We start from the raw sequence: 18,565 nt of genomic DNA, 5'->3' as shown, positions 1-18,565 counted from the left end.
TGCCTAAGAATTGTAATTCACATTTTTCCCCAAAATGGCGCTGCCCCATTGTTCTGTGTTTTAGACCATTGGGGCGGGTATTTGACTGAGGGAGCTGTGGTGGTGCATCGAGTATATAACGACGGTTATAGACGCAGCGTCTCATCATCAAATTCTGTTCATTTCATTTATTGGTCTACTGCTAAATGTTCACTTCAGTTCAGAGCTTTATTTATTTACTTTGGTCAACAACAACAGTAACACAATCACAACATATAGGAAGACATGGAACATTAAACACAGTAAAAAGATGCATCTGTCCCATCTCTGGGATGGAGGCCCCCAATAAATGAATAAAGTGCTGCTTAGCAGCGCAGACCAGTGAAGGTTAGCGCAGGTTAAGGACATTTATTGCACTTGGGACGAATGATAATTTAAATCTGTTGCTCTTTATCCTGGGAGTTTGTACCTCCGCCCAGAGCGTAGGAGAGAAAACTCCTCCAAGAGAGGGTGATCCGAGCTGGACAGAACCGACCGTGCCTTCGGCAACACCTGCCGGCCAAAGATCTCAGCCAAGGAAAGCTGCTGTGGGCCGATGGCTTCACTCGCTGGCTTCACTCGCTACCTTCACAATGCTGGACAAACTGTTTATGTTTTGCACTGAGAGATTTCCATACCAGGAAATTATACAGAAGGTTAAAATGGACTCGATAAAAGATGTATAAAATAAGACCATCAAAGTTTTGTCCACATTAAAAGTGTTCAGTCTGTGCAGAAAGTGGAGTCTCTGCAGACCCTTTTTGCAGATTGCAGCAGAGTTTTGGTCGTGCTTCAGCTCATAATCAATCACCGTTCCGGGGTACTTGTATGACTCGACTGACCCGACCAGAGAGCCCCTGATTGCAGTTGAGTTCAAAGGTTTCCTGAAGTCGATAGCCATGTCTTTAGTTTTGTTAATGTTCAGCACCGCTCCCATGCTCGACCTCACCATCCTGGGGCGGACTGATTAGAACAGTGTCGTCTGCAAACGGTGTTATGTGGTTCATAGTGTACGTGTGTGTGTGTGTGTGTGTGCGTGTGTGTGTAGGACCTGTACGTTGGGAACAACCACATTGAGCAGTTGGAGACTGAACAGCTAGCGTGTCTGACGGCCATCTCGGTCCTCGAACTGCGAGACAACAAGATCAAAAAGCTTCCCGCAGAGATCGGCTCGCTGAGCACGCTCACACGCCTCGATCTCACCAACAACGACGTCGATGCGTACGTTACCGGCGTCGTGCTGCTCCTTCAGGGATCGTCCATCAAACACTCACGTACACAGCCGGTCTCTGCCAACGCTCGCCCGGCGGTATTTACTATCCTATGTCCCCTGAGGGGTTGCCACAGCAACCCTACGTTCTCCACTTCACCCTGTCCTTTGCATCGTCCTCCCCAACACCAGCCACTCTCATGTCCTCCCTCACTACGTCCATGTCTCTTCTCCTGGGTCGTCCTCTAGCCCTGTCCTTTGCATCGTCCTCCCCAACACCAGCCACTCTCATGTCCTCCCTCACTACGTCCATGTCTCTTCTCCTGGGTCGTCCTCTAGTCCTGTCCTTTGCATCGTCCTCCCCAACACCAGCCACTCTCATGTCCTCCCTCACTACGTCCATGTCTCTTCTCCTGGGTCGTCCTCTAGCCCTGTCCTTTGCATCGTCCTCCCCAACACCAGCCACTCTCATGTCCTCCCTCACTACGTCCATGTCTCTTCTCCTGGGTCGTCCTCTAGTCCTGTCCTTTGCATCGTCCTCCCCAACACCAGCCACTCTCATGTCCTCCCTCACTACGTCCATGTCTCTTCTCCTGGGTCGTCCTCTAGCCCTGTCCTTTGCATCGTCCTCCCCAACACCAGCCACTCTCATGTCCTCCCTCACTACGTCCATGTCTCTTCTCCTGGGTCGTCCTCTAGCCCTGTCCTTTGCATCGTCCTCCCCAACACCAGCCACTCTCATGTCCTCCCTCACTACGTCCATGTCTCTTCTCCTGGGTCGTCCTCTAGCCCTGTCCTTTGCATCGTCCTCCCCAACACCAGCCACTCTCATGTCCTCCCTCACTACGTCCATGTGTCTTCTCCTGGGTCGTCCTCTAGCCCTGTCCTTTGCATCGTCCTCCCCAACACCAGCCACTCTCATGTCCTCCCTCACTACGTCCATGTCTCTTCTCCTGGGTCGTCCTCTAGCCCTGTCCTTTGCATCGTCCTCCCCAACACCAGCCACTCTCATGTCCTCCCTCACTACGTCCATGTCTCTTCTCCTGGGTCGTCCTCTAGTCCTGTCCTTTGCATCGTCCTCCCCAACACCAGCCGCTCTCATGTCCTCCCTCACTACGTCCATGTGTCTTCTCCTGGGTCGTCCTCTAGCCCTGTCCTTTGCATCGTCCTCCCCAACACCAGCCACTCTCATGTCCTCCCTCACTACGTCCATGTCTCTTCTCCTGGGTCGTCCTCTAGCCCTGTCCTTTGCATCGTCCTCCCCAACACCAGCCACTCTCATGTCCTCCCTCACTACGTCCATGTCTCTTCTCCTGGGTCGTCCTCTAGCCCTGTCCTTTGCATCGTCCTCCCCAACACCAGCCACTCTCATGTCCTCCCTCACTACGTCCATGTCTCTTCTCCTGGGTCGTCCTCTAGTCCTGTCCTTTGCATCGTCCTCCCCAACACCAGCCGCTCTCATGTCCTCCCTCACTACGTCCATGTGTCTTCTCCTGGGTCGTCCTCTAGCCCTGTCCTTTGCATCGTCCTCCCCAACACCAGCCACTCTCATGTCCTCCCTCACTACGTCCATGTCTCTTCTCCTGGGTCGTCCTCTAGCCCTGTCCTTTGCATCGTCCTCCCCAACACCAGCCACTCTCATGTCCTCCCTCACTACGTCCATGTCTCTTCTCCTGGGTCGTCCTCTAGCCCTGTCCTTTGCATCGTCCTCCCCAACACCAGCCACTCTCATGTCCTCCCTCACTACGTCCATGTGTCTTCTCCTGGGTCGTCCTCTAGCCCTGTCCTTTGCATCGTCCTCCCCAACACCAGCCGCTCTCATGTCCTCCCTCACTACGTCCATGTCTCTTCTCCTGGGTCGTCCTCTAGCCCTGTCCTTTGCATCGTCCTCCCCAACACCAGCCACTCTCATGTCCTCCCTCACTACGTCCATGTCTCTTCTCCTGGGTCGTCCTCTAGCCCTGTCCTTTGCATCGTCCTCCCCAACACCAGCCACTCTCATGTCCTCCCTCACTACGTCCATGTGTCTTCTCCTGGGTCGTCCTCTAGCCCTGTCCTTTGCATCGTCCTCCCCAACACCAGCCGCTCTCATGTCCTCCCTCACTACGTCCATGTCTCTTCTCCTGGGTCGTCCTCTAGCCCTGTCCTTTGCATCGTCCTCCCCAACACCAGCCACTCTCATGTCCTCCCTCACTACGTCCATGTGTCTTCTCCTGGGTCGTCCTCTAGCCCTGTTCCCTGGCAGTTCCATCCTCAGCATCCTTCTACCGATAGTCACACAAACAACCTTTACACACTTCTCAGTAATATTATCTCGCTGGGCCTTTTTAGTGTTGAGTTCTATTCAAATGTGGACATTTAGTGGTTTCCGTTCATACGTTTAGGCTAAGGCGATCGTTTTCTCGAGGGTGTTGATACTACGATGCACATTAGTTGTGGGGTTTGCACAAAAAGTAGGTGACCCTGAAAGATCACCATCGCTATACCACATATCTAAAGCAGTGCGTGCTATTTTGCACTCACTGGAGTATTTGTCGCGTACTGATTTGTTGTACAATGTTTTCACATTTAAAAGTTCTTTTCAACAAGTCTGTAAAGTCACGTTAAATGTTTTGGTGTGTGATTCTTCACTTCTATGCTGCTCAGTGTGAACTATCGGAAGCAGCATAGAGATGCTGGTAGATGCTGTGTGTGTGTGTGTGTGTGTGTGTGTGTGTGTGTGTGTGTGTGTGTGTGTGTCAGCCTTCCAGCATCGCTCTGCCTGCTGCCCAATCTGAAAGTGTTATGTTTGGAGGGAAACCCTTTGAGAGGAATCAGAAGAGACCTGCTGGCTGTAAGTGAATCCCCTCGACCCTCACACCGAGTACACGGTCACAGTGGTAGTTCTGTTTATAACGGCGACCCTCACACTGAGTACACGGTCACGGTGGTAGTTCTGTTTATAACGGCGACCCTCACACCGAGTACACGGTCACGGTATAGTTCTGTTTATAACGGCGACCCTCACACCGAGTACACGGTCACAGTGGTAGTTCTGTTTATAACGGCGACCCTCACACTGAGTACACGGTCACGGTGGTAGTTCTGTTTATAACGGCGACCCTCACACCGAGCACACGGTCACGGTGGTAGTTCTGTTTATAACGGCGACCCTCACACTGAGTACACGGTCACGGTGGTAGTTCTGTTTGTAACGGCGACCCTCACACTGAGTACACGGTCACGGTGGTAGTTCTGTTTATAGCGGCGACCCTCACACTGAGTACACGGTCACGGTGGTAGTTCTGTTTGTAACGGCGACCCTCACACTGAGTACACGGTCACGGTGGTAGTTCTGTTTGTAACGGCGACCCTCACACTGAGTACACGGTCACGGTGATAGTTCTGTTTATAACGGCGACCCTCACACTGAGTACACGGTCACGGTGTAGTTCTGTTTATAACGGCTACCCTCACACTGAGTACACGGTCACGGTGGTAGTTCTGTTTATAACGGCGACCCTCACACCGAGTACACGGTCACGGTGGTAGTTCTGTTTATAACGGCGACCCTCACACCGAGTACACGGTCACGGTGGTAGTTCTGTTTATAACGGCGACCCTCACACTGAGTACACGGTCACGGTGTAGTTCTGTTTATAACGGCGACCCTCACACCGAGTACACGGTCACGGTGGTAGTTCTGTTTATAACGGCGACCCTCACACTGAGTACACGGTCACGGTGGTAGTTCTGTTTATAACGGCGACCCTCACACAGAGTACACGGTCACAGTGGTAGTTCTGTTTATAACGGCGACCCTCACACTGAGTACACGGTCACGGTGGTAGTTCTGTTTGTAACGGCGACCCTCACACTGAGTACACGGTCACGGTGGTAGTTCTGTTTGTAACGGCGACCCTCACACCGAGTACACGGTCACGGTGGTAGTTCTGTTTGTAACGGCGACCCTCACACCGAGTACACGGTCACGGTGGTAGTTCTGTTTGTAACGGCGACCCTCACACCGAGTACACGGTCACGGTGGTAGTTCTGTTTGTAACGGCGACCCTCACACTGAGTACACGGTCACGGTGGTAGTTCTGTTTATAACGGCGACCCTCACACTGAGTACACGGTCACGGTGGTAGTTCTGTTTATAACGGCGACCCTCACACCGAGTACACGGTCACGGTGTAGTTCTGTTTATAACGGCGACCCTCACACCGAGTACACGGTCACAGTGGTAGTTCTGTTTATAACGGCGACCCTCACACTGAGTACACGGTCACGGTGTAGTTCTGTTTATAACGGCGACCCTCACACTGAGTACACGGTCACAGTGGTAGTTCTGTTTGTAACGGCGACCCTCACACCGAGTACACGGTCACAGTGGTAGTTCTGTTTATAACGGCGACCCTCACACCGAGTACACGGTCACAGTGGTAGTTCTGTTTATAACGGCGACCCTCACACTGAGTACACGGTCACGGTGGTAGTTCTGTTTGTAACGGCGACCCTCACACCGAGTACACGGTCACGGTGGTAGTTCTGTTTGTAACGGCCGTTCTTTGGTTGTGTTTGTGTTCATGCGGCACACATTCCTATTCCTTTTCTAACACCTTCCACTATTGTGTTTGACAGAAAGGAACCAACGAGCTTCTGAAGTACTTAAGAGGAAGACTTAAAGGTACACGCATGTTCCGTTTCCTGGAACCTGTATTGCTTCTTCATCGCTGCTCTTCACTCGGTTAGCATTGTAAACGATCAGGTTCCTCTGAGGAAGACGCAACGAACCCAAAAACCGGGGAGGCTCTTTTCACCTTGTGTCAGTGTGCTGGTGAGGCAGTGCCGGATTTATTCATAGCAAGTCTGTTGTTTCACCGCAGTGGCAGCACAATGTCTAAGGCACCAGCAACGGAATATCAGAATGAGAATCCCTTATTGATCCCAGTGGGGCGTCTTTAGGATTGGATCGGTTGCAGTTACGAGAACATTTAGGCCACAGATTGGAATGACAGTGCTGCACTGGAAACGTGCTTTAGCTTTTGTTAGGTTTATTCAACATTCAAGAGTCTTTATTGTCATCATGCGACACAACGAAATGTTGTGAAGGCTCACGGCTTAAGGCACACAAAAAACATAAAACATTTTTACAATCTTTACAAAGGCAAATCAAGGAGAACAAGAATGAAATCAAATACCTTTTATGTGGTACCCAACGGTGGAGCAAGCACAGAGATTTCATCAGTTTATCCATTTTTTTTTGCTAAAATCAATGTAAATTTTGCAAACTCGGGTTTTTCCCCGCCACAGTTTATCCGTGTTCCGTTGCACTATTCCTCATCGTGAGCTTCCGTAGCGCTCACGCTTAAACGGAAAGAAACAACATGGCTGCCGCTGCGAGTGGAGGCGAACTCCGTGCAGAGAAAGGGATCAGTAATTCGGTCATTTGGAACTGGTTCGGGTTTGAGTCATTTATAAATTATCTTATCTTATAAATGTAGAAAAAAAAAATCTAAAATCGATTTATTTCCATTTAATAATCAAATATTTTTTTAGGCAAAATTGCCCAGCCCTTTCATAATATTAAAACACTCACAATTTCTGGCTCGTCTCCACTTCTCTCCCGGACAGTTGGTAGTGCTCGTCTGTTCGATAAACCTTCGTAGCTAGTCCGGCGTTATATTGTCCGAGATTCTCAAAGTGTTTAGCACACAATAAAATATTTTTGCCAATTTTTTCGCCAGAACATTACCACCGGAAATAAACTTCCCTCTGCTCGTCTGTCCTCTGAAGCTGGTAGCTGGAGCGACGATCAGTGCAGCGATTCCCTGACACGTTGCTACTCTCAGTACTGCAGGGCTAATCGCCGCAGGTAGAGCGTCAACCTGCACAAGACGTGCACGCTCGTACTCTGACGGAACAGTCAGAGATTTCTTCCAGACGCGTGATTACAGAACTGCGCAGGATTGACGGGATGGTTTATTTCGCTGTTTTTGGATTGGTAATGACCCAAAACCACAAATATAGTGTAGCAACATGGGAAACGTGAGTTTAAAGCGTTTAAAGAGGGTTAGACACAAAGTCCAACAAGCTGAAGAGCTAACCACCAACATTCTGATAGGAGGCCAGCTGCTCTTATCTCGCTGTGTGTGTGTGTGTGTGTGTGTGTGTGTGTGTGTGTGTGTGTGTGTGTGTGTGTGTGTGTGTGTGTGTTGTTTGCAGAAGAGCCGGAGGCAGCAGATGGACATACAGCTGTGACGTTACCCAGCCAGGCCACGGTCAACGTACATAATATTCAGACTCTCAAGTTGCTGCTGTACAGGTTAATGACACCCCCCCGATGCACTACAGATTTAAGGATATGTCCGTCGCGGTATACACTACTGTTAAAAAGTTCGGGGTCACTTAGAAAGTGCCTTATTTTTGAAAGAAAAGCAATGTTTAAACAACGCAGAAATACACGCTGTACATTGCTAATGTGGTGAATGACGTCTGGTCGGTGCAGCATCTACATCGGTGCATCGAGGCCCGTCTGCAGCAGCATCACTGCAGGGTTCTGATGCTACAATGTGTTTGCTCATTGGCTCAGGAGGCTGATGGGTGGGTAGGAACCCCTGCAAGCATGTTAGCACAGCTGAACACAGTTTAGCTGCTCAGAGAAGCGATGGGACTGACCTTTGTCTGGGTGACCCCAGTGACCCCGAACCTCTGAACGGTAGTGTACGTCCATCTGGTTCAAGTAGTGCTGGAGTCGGCAGTGAAACCCCGGGTCAAGTGTAATTGCACATCCACTACAATAGGGGGCAGTGGCACGTTCTACTTGCAGTGTGTCGCTCACTCTAAGCGTGTTCAGGGAGTATTTGCTCTTCTGCTGCCAAGCAATTAAATCAGCACAACTTGTTTATATATAAATTGTATTATTCAGTCATGGTGGCGGATGAGGGGTCCCAAAATGGTTCCTTCTTTCTGGGGGGGCTTAACAGAAAACAGTGGTGAAGCACGCGTAGCTCACGCCAGCATTCACACGGCGGTGACACTTGTCCCACGCAATCACTCAGGGTCCACTCTCTTACTGTGCTACAGCCAGTTGCCATGGTAACAGCAGCACCTTACTGAGCTACAGACGGCGGCTTCGCGTCAGAGTAACTGCTCGTGTCTGTGTTTAGTGGCAAGCAGGTCGCAGATATTCCAGATGAGCAATTCGATGCTGCAGCAAATAAAAACGTTACCGCTGTTGACTTCAGCAAGAATGAGCTCACCGCCATACCTTCCAGGTACGCGCACAGCCACACTGGTGCTGGTGACATCATCGCTTTCAGCTCCTTTGAGCGTTTGTGTGTTGTTTGTGCAGACTGCTGGAACTCCAGTCATCGGTGTCGGACATAAATCTGGCCTTCAACAGGCTGAGCTGCTGCTCTCTGGACGTGTGCCTCTTGCAGCAGCTCACTCGCATTGACTTCAGGTATACATGCGTTCTTGCATGTCTTTTTAAATGTCATTGTTTGTGTAGTGTGAGAAAGTAGCTCTTAAGGACCGTATTTTCCGGACTCTAAGTTGCACTTTGGGAAATGTATTTTGCACAACAACCGAAAACGAAACACACCGGACACCCAGTCAGCCGGCCGTGCATGCTACGGGCATGCTACGGGCATGCTACGTGCATGCTACGTGCATGCTACGTGCAGCACACACATGGTTTGTCGTGCATGCTACGCGCATGCTACGTGCAGCACACACATGGTTTGTTGTGCATGCTACGTGCAGCACACACATGGTTTGTCGTGCATGCTACGCGCATGCTACGTGCAGCACACATGGTTTGTCGTGCATGCTACGCGCATGCTACGTGCAGCACACATGGTTTGTCGTGCATGCTACGCGCATGCTACGTGCAGCACACACATGGTTTGTTGTGTATGCTGCGCGTAGCATGCACATTTCAATAATATTAAGGACTACCTGAATACTTTTACACAACCTTTCAATATTATTGCAATATCAGAAACATGGATGAATATTGAAAAGGAATCGACTTTGACAGGGAGGGTTATGAACTGACATATAGAAACAGGGAAACAGGTGTATGTACTGTATATCGATAGAACATTAGAGGGATTGACAGCTGTGGTGGATAATGTCCTGGAATGCTTATCAGTTGAACTCTGCAAGAAAAACAAATATTATTGTGATCTGTGTATATAGAACTCTAGAAAATCATAGATGCAAAATTATCTGGAAACCGCATATGAAGTATACACAGAACAAAGTCTCAAGAACCGGTGCAGTAATAAATAAAGCGAGGAGAGTCTTAGAACTAGTCTCTCCTTATTTTCAGCACCGTGCTGAGGTTTGGGGACACGCCTATAAAACCTCTCTGTGTTCTTTAACTGCCCGACAGAAAAGAGCAATACGGATCACTCACAAAGGCTGGTTTCTAAAGTCACAATTACTTAAAGGAGACATATTATACCCTTTTTCCACAAGTTAACGCAGTTCTCAGGCGCTTTTTTTCAATTAAATTCACCTTTATTTATATAGCGCCGGATCACAGCAGGAAGTCGTCTCAAGGCTTTACAGGATTAGCAGGGAAACACAGAACCCAACTTGACCCACAAGAGCAAGAACTCTGGAGACGGAGGCAAGGAAAAACTACCTCTAACAGGCAGAAACCTTGGACAGAACCTAAGACTCATGGTGGACGGCCATCTGTGTGACCGGCGAGAGAGAGAGAGAGAGAGAGAGAGAGAGAGAGAGAGAAAATGAATGAATGAATGAATGAATGAATGAATGAATGATGCTAGCGACGTGGACATTGGTGCTGAGGCCACAGGTCCAGGTTCTGCAGCACCACGGACAGAAGGACCTGAAAGAGAGAGAGGGACAAACAGAGGGAGAGAGAGCACAAGACTACAGGAAGAGAGAGAGATTACTGACATATATTTATAACATGAATAACCAGATAAAGGGGGAGGAGCTCAGTGTGTCATGATGTTAAGCCACCAGTGCTGCCTAATGACAGCAGATTGATTATACTGATTACTGCATCGATTAGTTATAAGCTTTGTTAAAAAGGAAAGTCTTTAATCTACTCTTGAACATAGAGATGGTGTCTGTCTCACGAACCAATCAGGGAGCTGATTCCACCATAAAGGAGCTTGATATATGAAGCTCCGCCCCCCTGTCTGCTCTTGGAAATGTCTGGAACCACGAGCAGGCCAGCATTTTGGGACCGCAGGGTTCTAGTGGGGCAATACGGGATAATCATCTCTGTAAGGTACGGAGGGGCCTGGCTGGTGAGGGCTTTAAAAGTGAGCAGAAGGATTTTATATTCAATCCGTTCCCTAACAGGAAGCCAATGCAGAGACGCCAGAACAGGGGAAATGTGTTCTCTCAGTCTGGTTCCTGTTAGAACCCGAGCTGCTGCGTTCTGGATCAGAACCCAAGCTGCTGCATTCTGGATCAGAACCCAAGCTGCTGCGTTCTGGATCACAACCCGAGCTGCTGCGTTCTGGATCAGAACCCAAGCTGCTGCATTCTGAATCACAACCCGAGCTGCTGCGTTCTGGATCAGAACCCGAGCTGCTGCATTCTGGATCACAACCTGAGCTGCTGCGTTCTGGATCAGAACCCAAGCTGCTGCATTCTGGATCACAACCCGAGCTGCTGCGTTCTGGATCAGAACCCAAGCTGCTGCGTTCTGGATTAGCTGGAGATGTTTAATAGACCTTTTGGGGCAGCCGGGCAGTAAGGAGTTGCAGTAGTCCAGTCTGGAAGTCACAAAAGCATGGACTATTTTTTCTGCATCTTTTCGGGTTAGTAGGTGCCTGACCTTTGAAATATTCCGAAGGTGAAAGAACGCAGCCCTTGAAACGTTCTTTATCTGGGACTGAAAGGACAGGTCCTGATCAAAGATTACCCCCAGATTCTTGGACGTGGTGCTGGTGGACACTGAGACGCCATCGAGTTCAACTACAACACTAGAACAAACATTTCTGAGATGCTTTGGCCCAAGAACCAGAACCTCCGTTTTATTTAGGTTTAATAACAGGAAGTTCAGGAAGCATGGACAACCTTTTCTGCATCTTTTCGGGTTAATAGGTCCCTGATTTTTGAAATATTGCAAAGGTGAAGGAACGCAGTCCTTGAAATACACAAACTGATCACGTGATTCAAATCTGGTGTGTTTTCATTAGAAATTCAGATCACTCCTCCTCGTGATCTGAATGCTGAGTGAAAAGAATTGTTGCAGATACTTGAGTTGGAGCTGCAGACAAACTGGGGTTCACTGTACATATTTTAATATTATAGTAGTCGCACCTGAGTATAAGTCACGGGACCACCTAAACTGTGAAACACAAGTGTGACCTATACGGTACGTCTTATTGAAAGAATGTCCGGCATGGGTCGAGATCCCGTGCCACGAGATTTCTCGTCCTTGCGTTAGACAGTATTGAGTTTACTTTCTTTCCCTTCGTTTTTACTTGCTCGCGTTCAGTATATAGTATATCTGTTGAAAAGGGTTCTCGAACTAGAGTGTCTTTGGGATTTACTATTTCTAGTATTTGTGTTAGCTGAACAAAATGCATCAACATTTGAGTTAACACTATAATTGAGGGTTTTCTGTTCCTGATTAATGCAGGTCGGAATGATCCCTGCTCACACGTCTGTGTCAGAGGTCAATCGGATTCTTACGTGTGAAGTCATTGTCATGAAAGTTGAATTTGAATGACGGAAAGCTTTGAACACACAAAGGATTCTTCATGTTCAACTTCTTTCTGCCTTTGTTTTCTTTCAGGAACAACCAGCTCAGTGATTTACCACAGGAAATGAGGAACTTGAGGAAACTCTGCTCCATTACCCTGAAGTACAACAGGTAGCTCGCTGTTTATGGACCAGTTACACCGGTGAAAAGAAACGCGATAGAACGAATCATGAATACAGAGGAACCGAGGCAAGCTTACCTGGTTCAATAAAAAGTGTTTTTAAACGAAGACGTGCAATTGGAGCTGCCGCGGTCCGAAGGCGGAGTCTACCGGAGTAGGTTCGGTTTGAGGAGCTCTGCCCCAGCAGGGACTGTCTGCAAATTGCTGCTCTGCTGCAACAGCGAAGAGAGACACTCCGCATGTATCCAGTAACTTCACTTTCAGTGTAGTGGATGTCGTCGCACCAAAATCCCTGCAGCCCAGTGATTGGTGTTTACCGCTGAGAGATTCTGTGCTTCATTCGAGGGGCGGCCGGTGGTTTATTCCTGGTGGAAGCAGCTCAAGGGGATTCTCAGTCCGTTCTGGAATCATCCTGCAGCAGCAGTTGTGACTGGGGACGGTTTCCTGCTGTTTAAATTCGTCTTTATATTATTTTATGTGTTAAAACAACACAAGATTACAAAAATAATAACCATTGATGACCCTATTCTTTGTGGAATGTTTATTTACATGGTTTCTCAAGATGTTGTATAAAATAAGACAAATCTGTCCCCTGCCTTGTTAAAACGTTGTTAGTAATTAGTGTGAGTAATCATGAATCATGATCAGCGTGTTTCCGGAGATGAGTAGCGTTAATGGTGGACTGGTAGCCCTTTGCATGGATCGGCTCCAGAAGGCTTGGGGGGCGCTGCTCTAGAGACGAAGTCACCAGCGGCTCGTCTGAACAGTCGAATCCCGTCTGTGTCTCTCCTCGACTCCGAGGAGGACATGTATTATTGAGACTTGTCCACTGACCGTTTGCTGCCCCAATATAGGTTCAAGTCCTTCCCTGAAGTCCTCTATCAAATCGTTTCTTTGGAAACGGTGTTGCTTGGTAACAACCAAGTGAATGAGGTTAACCCGAGTCGTTTGATGAAGTTGGTTCATCTATCAACTCTGGATCTCTCCAACAACGACCTGCTGAAAATCCCCCCTGAACTCGGCCTGTGCAGCAGCCTCAGGTACGGAGAGCGCTTTCCCGGAGTCTTTGGTTTGTCTTTGAACGCCACGTGAGCTGCAGTCTCCAACCTTCGTCCGGTGATACTCGGGATGTCCCGTATTTATATCATGATGTAGTTACCGACTCTAAATGCATCTATTATTTCACTGAAAAACACAAAAGTAAGAAATAAGTCATTGAGCTCAAAGGACAGATGGAGGTGGACTTTAAAGGAGGGACATGGCAGGAGTCAGACGAGAACACAGGGTGACCTACAAGAGGGGACGACATCTAGTGTAGACGGAGCAGCTTAAGGTCGGGGAGGGAGAGAGCATAGGCTGGTGGTGAGGAAGAGGAAGAGGACGAAGGCAGAGCAGAGGACAAATCACGCCGTGTGTGTGTGTAGAGACACTCGCCCCCCGATTGGGCTGATTGGCCAAAATGTTTATTTGTGTGTTAAAACGCTACCATGCTAGCGTGCTAGCTATGAACGTACTTTAGCTTCCGGGTTGAGAGCGTTTCTTAAAGGAATGAGGGACGCTGTCCTGCAGCATCTGTTTGAGACAGAAATGAGGGACGCTGTCCTGCAGCATCTGTTTGAGACAGAAATGAGGGACGCTGTCCTGCAGCATCTGTTTGAGACAGACATGAGGGACGCTGTCCTGCAGCATCTGTTTGAGACAGACATGAGGGACGCTGTCCTGCAGCATCTGTTTGAGACAGAAAAGAGGGACGCTGTCCTGCAGCATCTGTTTGAGACAGAAATGAGGGACGCTGTCCTGCAGCATCTGTTTGAGACAGAAACGAGGGACGCTGTCCTGCAGCATCTGTTTGAGACAGAAAAGAGGGACGCTGTCCTGCAGCATCTGTTTGAGACAGACATGAGGGACGCTGTCCTGCAGCATCTGTTTGAGACAGACATGAGGGACGCTGTCCTGCAGCATCTGTTTGAGACAGAAAAGAGGGACGCTGTCCTGCAGCATCTGTTTGAGACAGAAATGAGGGACGCTGTCCTGCAGCATCTGTTTGAGACAGAAACGAGGGACGCTGTCCTGCAGCATCTGTTTGAGACAGAAAAGAGGGACGCTGTCCTGCAGCATCTGTTTGAGACAGAAATGAGGGACGCCGTCCTGCAGCATCTGTTTGAGACAGAAATGAGGGACGCCGTCCTGCAGCATCTGTTTGAGACAGAAATGAGGGACGCTGTCCTGCAGCATCTGTTTGAGACAGAAATGAGGGACGCTGTCCTGCAGCATCTGTTTGAGACAGAAATGAGGGACGCTGTCCTGCAGCATCTGTTTGAGACAGAAATGAGGGACGCTGTCCTGCAGCATCTGTTTGAGACAGACATGAGGGACGCTGTCCTGCAGCATCTGTTTGAGACAGACATGAGGGACGCTGTCCTGCAGCATCTGTTTGAGACAGAAAAGAGGGACGCTGTCCTGCAGCATCTGTTTGAGACAGAAATGAGGGACGCTGTCCTGCAGCATCTGTTTGAGACAGAAACGAGGGACGCTGTCCTGCAGCATCTGTTTGAGACAGAAAAGAGGGACGCTGTCCTGCAGCATCTGTTTGAGACAGACATGAGGGACGCTGTCCTGCAGCATCTGTTTGAGACAGACATGAGGGACGCTGTCCTGCAGCATCTGTTTGAGACAGAAAAGAGGGACGCTGTCCTGCAGCATCTGTTTGAGACAGAAATGAGGGACGCTGTCCTGCAGCATCTGTTTGAGACAGAAACGAGGGACGCTGTCCTGCAGCATCTGTTTGAGACAGAAAAGAGGGACGCTGTCCTGCAGCATCTGTTTGAGACAGAAATGAGGGACGCCGTCCTGCAGCATCTGTTTGAGACAGAAATGAGGGACGCTGTCCTGCAGCATCTGTTTGAGACAGAAACGAGGGACGCTGTCCTGCAGCATCTGTTTGAGACAGAAATGAGGGACGCTGTCCTGCAGCATCTGTTTGAGACAGAAATGAGGGACGCTGTCCTGCAGCATCTGTTTGAGACAGAAAAGAGGGACGCCGTCCTGCAGCATCTGTTTGAGACAGAAATGAGGGACGCTGTCCTGCAGCATCTGTTTGAGACAGAAATGAGGGACGCTGTCCTGCAGCATCTGTTTGAGACAGAAATGAGGGACGCTGTCCTGCAGCATCTGTTTGAGACAGAAAAGAGGGACGCCGTCCTGCAGCATCTGTTTGAGACAGAAATGAGGGACGCTGTCCTGCAGCATCTGTTTGAGACAGAAATGAGGGACGCTGTCCTGCAGCATCTGTTTGAGACAGAAAAGAGGGACGCTGTCCTGCAGCATCTGTTTGAGACAGAAATGAGGGACGCTGTCCTGCAGCATCTGTTTGAGACAGAAATGAGGGACGCTGTCCTGCAGCATCTGTTTGAGACAGAAATGAGGGACGCTGTCCTGCAGCATCTGTTTGAGACAGAAATGAGGGACGCCGTCCTGCAGCATCTGTTTGAGACAGAAATGAGGGACTCTGTCCTGCAGCATCTGTTTGAGACAGAAATGAGGGACGCTGTCCTGCAGCATCTGTTTGAGACAGAAATGAGGGACTCTGTCCTGCAGCATCTGTTTGAGACAGAAATGAGGGACGCTGTCCTGCAGCATCTGTTTGAGACAGAAATGAGGGACGCTGTCCTGCAGCATCTGTTTGAGACAGAAATGAGGGACGCTGTCCTGCAGCATCTGTTTGAGACAGAAATGAGGGACGCTGTCCTGCAGCATCTGTTTGAGACAGAAAGGAGGGGCACTGTCCTGCAGCATCTGTTAGAGACAGACATGAGGGACGCTGTCCTGCAGCATCTGTTTGAGACAGAAACGAGGGACGCTGTCCTGCAGCATCTGTTTGAGACAGAAATGAGGGACGCTGTCCTGCAGCATCTGTTTGAGACAGAAATGAGGGACGCTGTCCTGCAGCATCTGTTTGAGACAGAAAAGAGGGACGCCGTCCTGCAGCATCTGTTTGAGACAGAAATGAGGGACGCTGTCCTGCAGCATCTGTTTGAGACAGAAATGAGGGACGCTGTCCTGCAGCATCTGTTTGAGACAGAAAAGAGGGACGCTGTCCTGCAGCATCTGTTTGAGACAGAAATGAGGGACGCTGTCCTGCAGCATCTGTTTGAGACAGAAATGAGGGACGCTGTCCTGCAGCATCTGTTTGAGACAGAAATGAGGGACGCTGTCCTGCAGCATCTGTTTGAGAGAGAAATGAGGGACTCTGTCCTGCAGCATCTGTTTGAGACAGAAATGAGGGACGCTGTCCTGCAGCATCTGTTTGAGACAGAAATGAGGGACGCCGTCCTGCAGCATCTGTTTGAGAGAGAAATGAGGGACTATGTCCTGCAGCATCTGTTTGAGACAGAAATGAGGGACGCTGTCCTGCAGCATCTGTTTGAGACAGAAATGAGGGACGCTGTCCTGCAGCATCTGTTTGAGACAGAAAAGAGGGACGCTGTCCTGCAGCATCTGTTTGAGACAGAAATGAGGGACGCTGTCCTGCAGCATCTGTTTGAGACAGACATGAGGGACGCTGTCCTGCGGCATCTGTTTGAGACAGAAAAGAGGGACGCTGTCCTGCAGCATCTGTTTGAGACAGACATGAGGGACGCTGTCCTGCAGCATCTGTTTGAGACAGAAATGAGGGACGCTGTCCTGCAGCATCTGTTTGAGACAGAAATGAGGGACGCTGTCCTGCAGCATCTGTTTGAGACAGAAATGAGGGACGCTGTCCTGCAGCATCTGGTTGAGACAGAAATGAGGGACGCTGTCCTGCAGCATCTGGTTGCTGTTTTGACCAAAGACTGGCTCAGGTATTTCATATACGTGTTTGGGAGCTGCGTTAACTTGTGGAGAAATGGTAGAATACGTGACTTTTAGGTGAATAATACTTACTTGTGTTTTATTCTGCAGACATCTCAGCCTGGAAGGAAATCCTTTTCGCACCCCCAAAGCAGCCGTTGTGGCCAAAGGAACAGAGGCGGTGTTGGAGTATCTACGCAGCCGCATACCAGCATGACCAGAGTGATCAATACTGAATGTTGAGCTGTGATTGGATAGAGAAAGCAACTATGAAACGGGCTAATAATGAATAAACTCTTGACGCTTTTGGTCTTTGTCTCCGGTTTGCTGACGGGAGTTGTGGTTTGGCGTTCCGTATTTGAAGCTCATCCAATCCCCAATCTGAGAGACGTTCAGGAATGTCACAAACTCATGGCCATAAGTAATGGGTCGGCCCCGCTGGTGCGGCTGTACTCGTACTGTACTTTATCACTTTACAACACAAGCCAGCGTCAGACTCGGTCAGTTTATTGTCAGTGAGGGTTCACAGACGGGGAATGTTTCTCGGTGAAGTCGTGCATGTAACAGTAATAATAATAAATGCTAGCTGTAGCGTACACCCTAAAATAGACTACCGGTAAGTTAAAAAAACACTAGTACAGAACACATCACAGAAACAGGAGCGTCAGGAGTGGATACACAGACGTGTATTCTGAATTTAACAAGCTTAGTTCTGAAAACAGAACAGATACTTGTGGGAGATTTTGACATTCATGTAGATTCAGTGACGACTGCCTTGCTACTGCCTTCCTCTCATTACTGGACTCAATTGGCTCCTCCCACAGAGTGAACGAACCCCCCCCCCCACAGCTTTAATCACACCTTGGATCTGGCTCTCACGTATGGTATTGATATTGATCAATTAATTGTATTTCCACTGAACCCTTTTTTATCAGACCACAAGTTCATCACTTTTACGTTTGTATTATTGGACTACGTTCCATCAAACAGAACTGCCTTGACTAGATGTCTGTCTGATGGTGCTATTGCTAAATTCAAATTCTCCTCCGCTCGGACAGTTTGTGGATGTAAGAACTGCCACACATCGAGTCTCTAGAGGTGCTGCAAGAGGGGACTGTGTTATCCCACTCAGGAAAAGCACATTTGGTCAATCTGCCTTTTCCTTTAAAGCTGCACATGAGTGGAATTCCATCCCAGTTATCGTCAGAAATCCAGAGAGCTGTAATGCATTTAAATTTCACCTTAAGGAATGGCTCATTAGCACACAGTTGTGTCGTCACTGGGAGAAACTGCTGTTTAATTTGTTGTTTTTTACTGTCACCTGTTTTTATGATTTTAGTTGCTTTATAAAATTTTACTTAATAGACATTAAGTTTTAGTGTTACTTGAAATTGTTTTAGTTGATATAGTTTTTATTTATGTGGTTATTTTATATCTGTATTTTTATTAATTTTATTTCATATGTATATATATTTTGGGGCCATGGAATTTCTGTCCAGGGACAACAGATGAAAAATAGCCTTTTGGCTAATTCTGGCACATTGACAGAAATGTTTATTAATGTGCGCTGTCCCTGTTAAACAAACGAATCATTCATTCATTCATTCAAAGAAGTGATCCCATCAGCATTAAACTCTTT

The 18,565-nt window shown here is 48.6% G+C and overlaps 1 protein-coding gene across 1 annotated transcript in view; it reads left to right on the top strand.

The window, feature by feature from the left end:
- Positions 1-17,237, top strand: part of lrrc40 (leucine rich repeat containing 40) — a 21,840-nt gene extending 4,603 nt beyond the window's left edge. The window contains exons 7-15 of the mRNA XM_068743337.1: positions 1,067-1,239; positions 3,971-4,061; positions 5,852-5,897; positions 7,436-7,535; positions 8,380-8,487; positions 8,565-8,675; positions 12,009-12,086; positions 12,951-13,136; positions 17,038-17,237. Of these exons, the coding sequence (XP_068599438.1) occupies positions 1,067-1,239; positions 3,971-4,061; positions 5,852-5,897; positions 7,436-7,535; positions 8,380-8,487; positions 8,565-8,675; positions 12,009-12,086; positions 12,951-13,136; positions 17,038-17,143 (999 nt within the window). The 3' untranslated portion in view covers positions 17,144-17,237. The remainder of the gene's footprint in view (positions 1-1,066; positions 1,240-3,970; positions 4,062-5,851; positions 5,898-7,435; positions 7,536-8,379; positions 8,488-8,564; positions 8,676-12,008; positions 12,087-12,950; positions 13,137-17,037) is intronic.
- Positions 17,238-18,565: the final 1,328 nt, after the last annotated feature.

The sequence above is a fragment of the Brachionichthys hirsutus genome, chromosome 9 (genome assembly GCF_040956055.1).
Source record: "Brachionichthys hirsutus isolate HB-005 chromosome 9, CSIRO-AGI_Bhir_v1, whole genome shotgun sequence".
Classification (NCBI taxonomy): Eukaryota; Metazoa; Chordata; class Actinopteri; order Lophiiformes; family Brachionichthyidae; genus Brachionichthys; species Brachionichthys hirsutus.
This window is presented reverse-complemented; position numbering and strand designations above follow the sequence as displayed.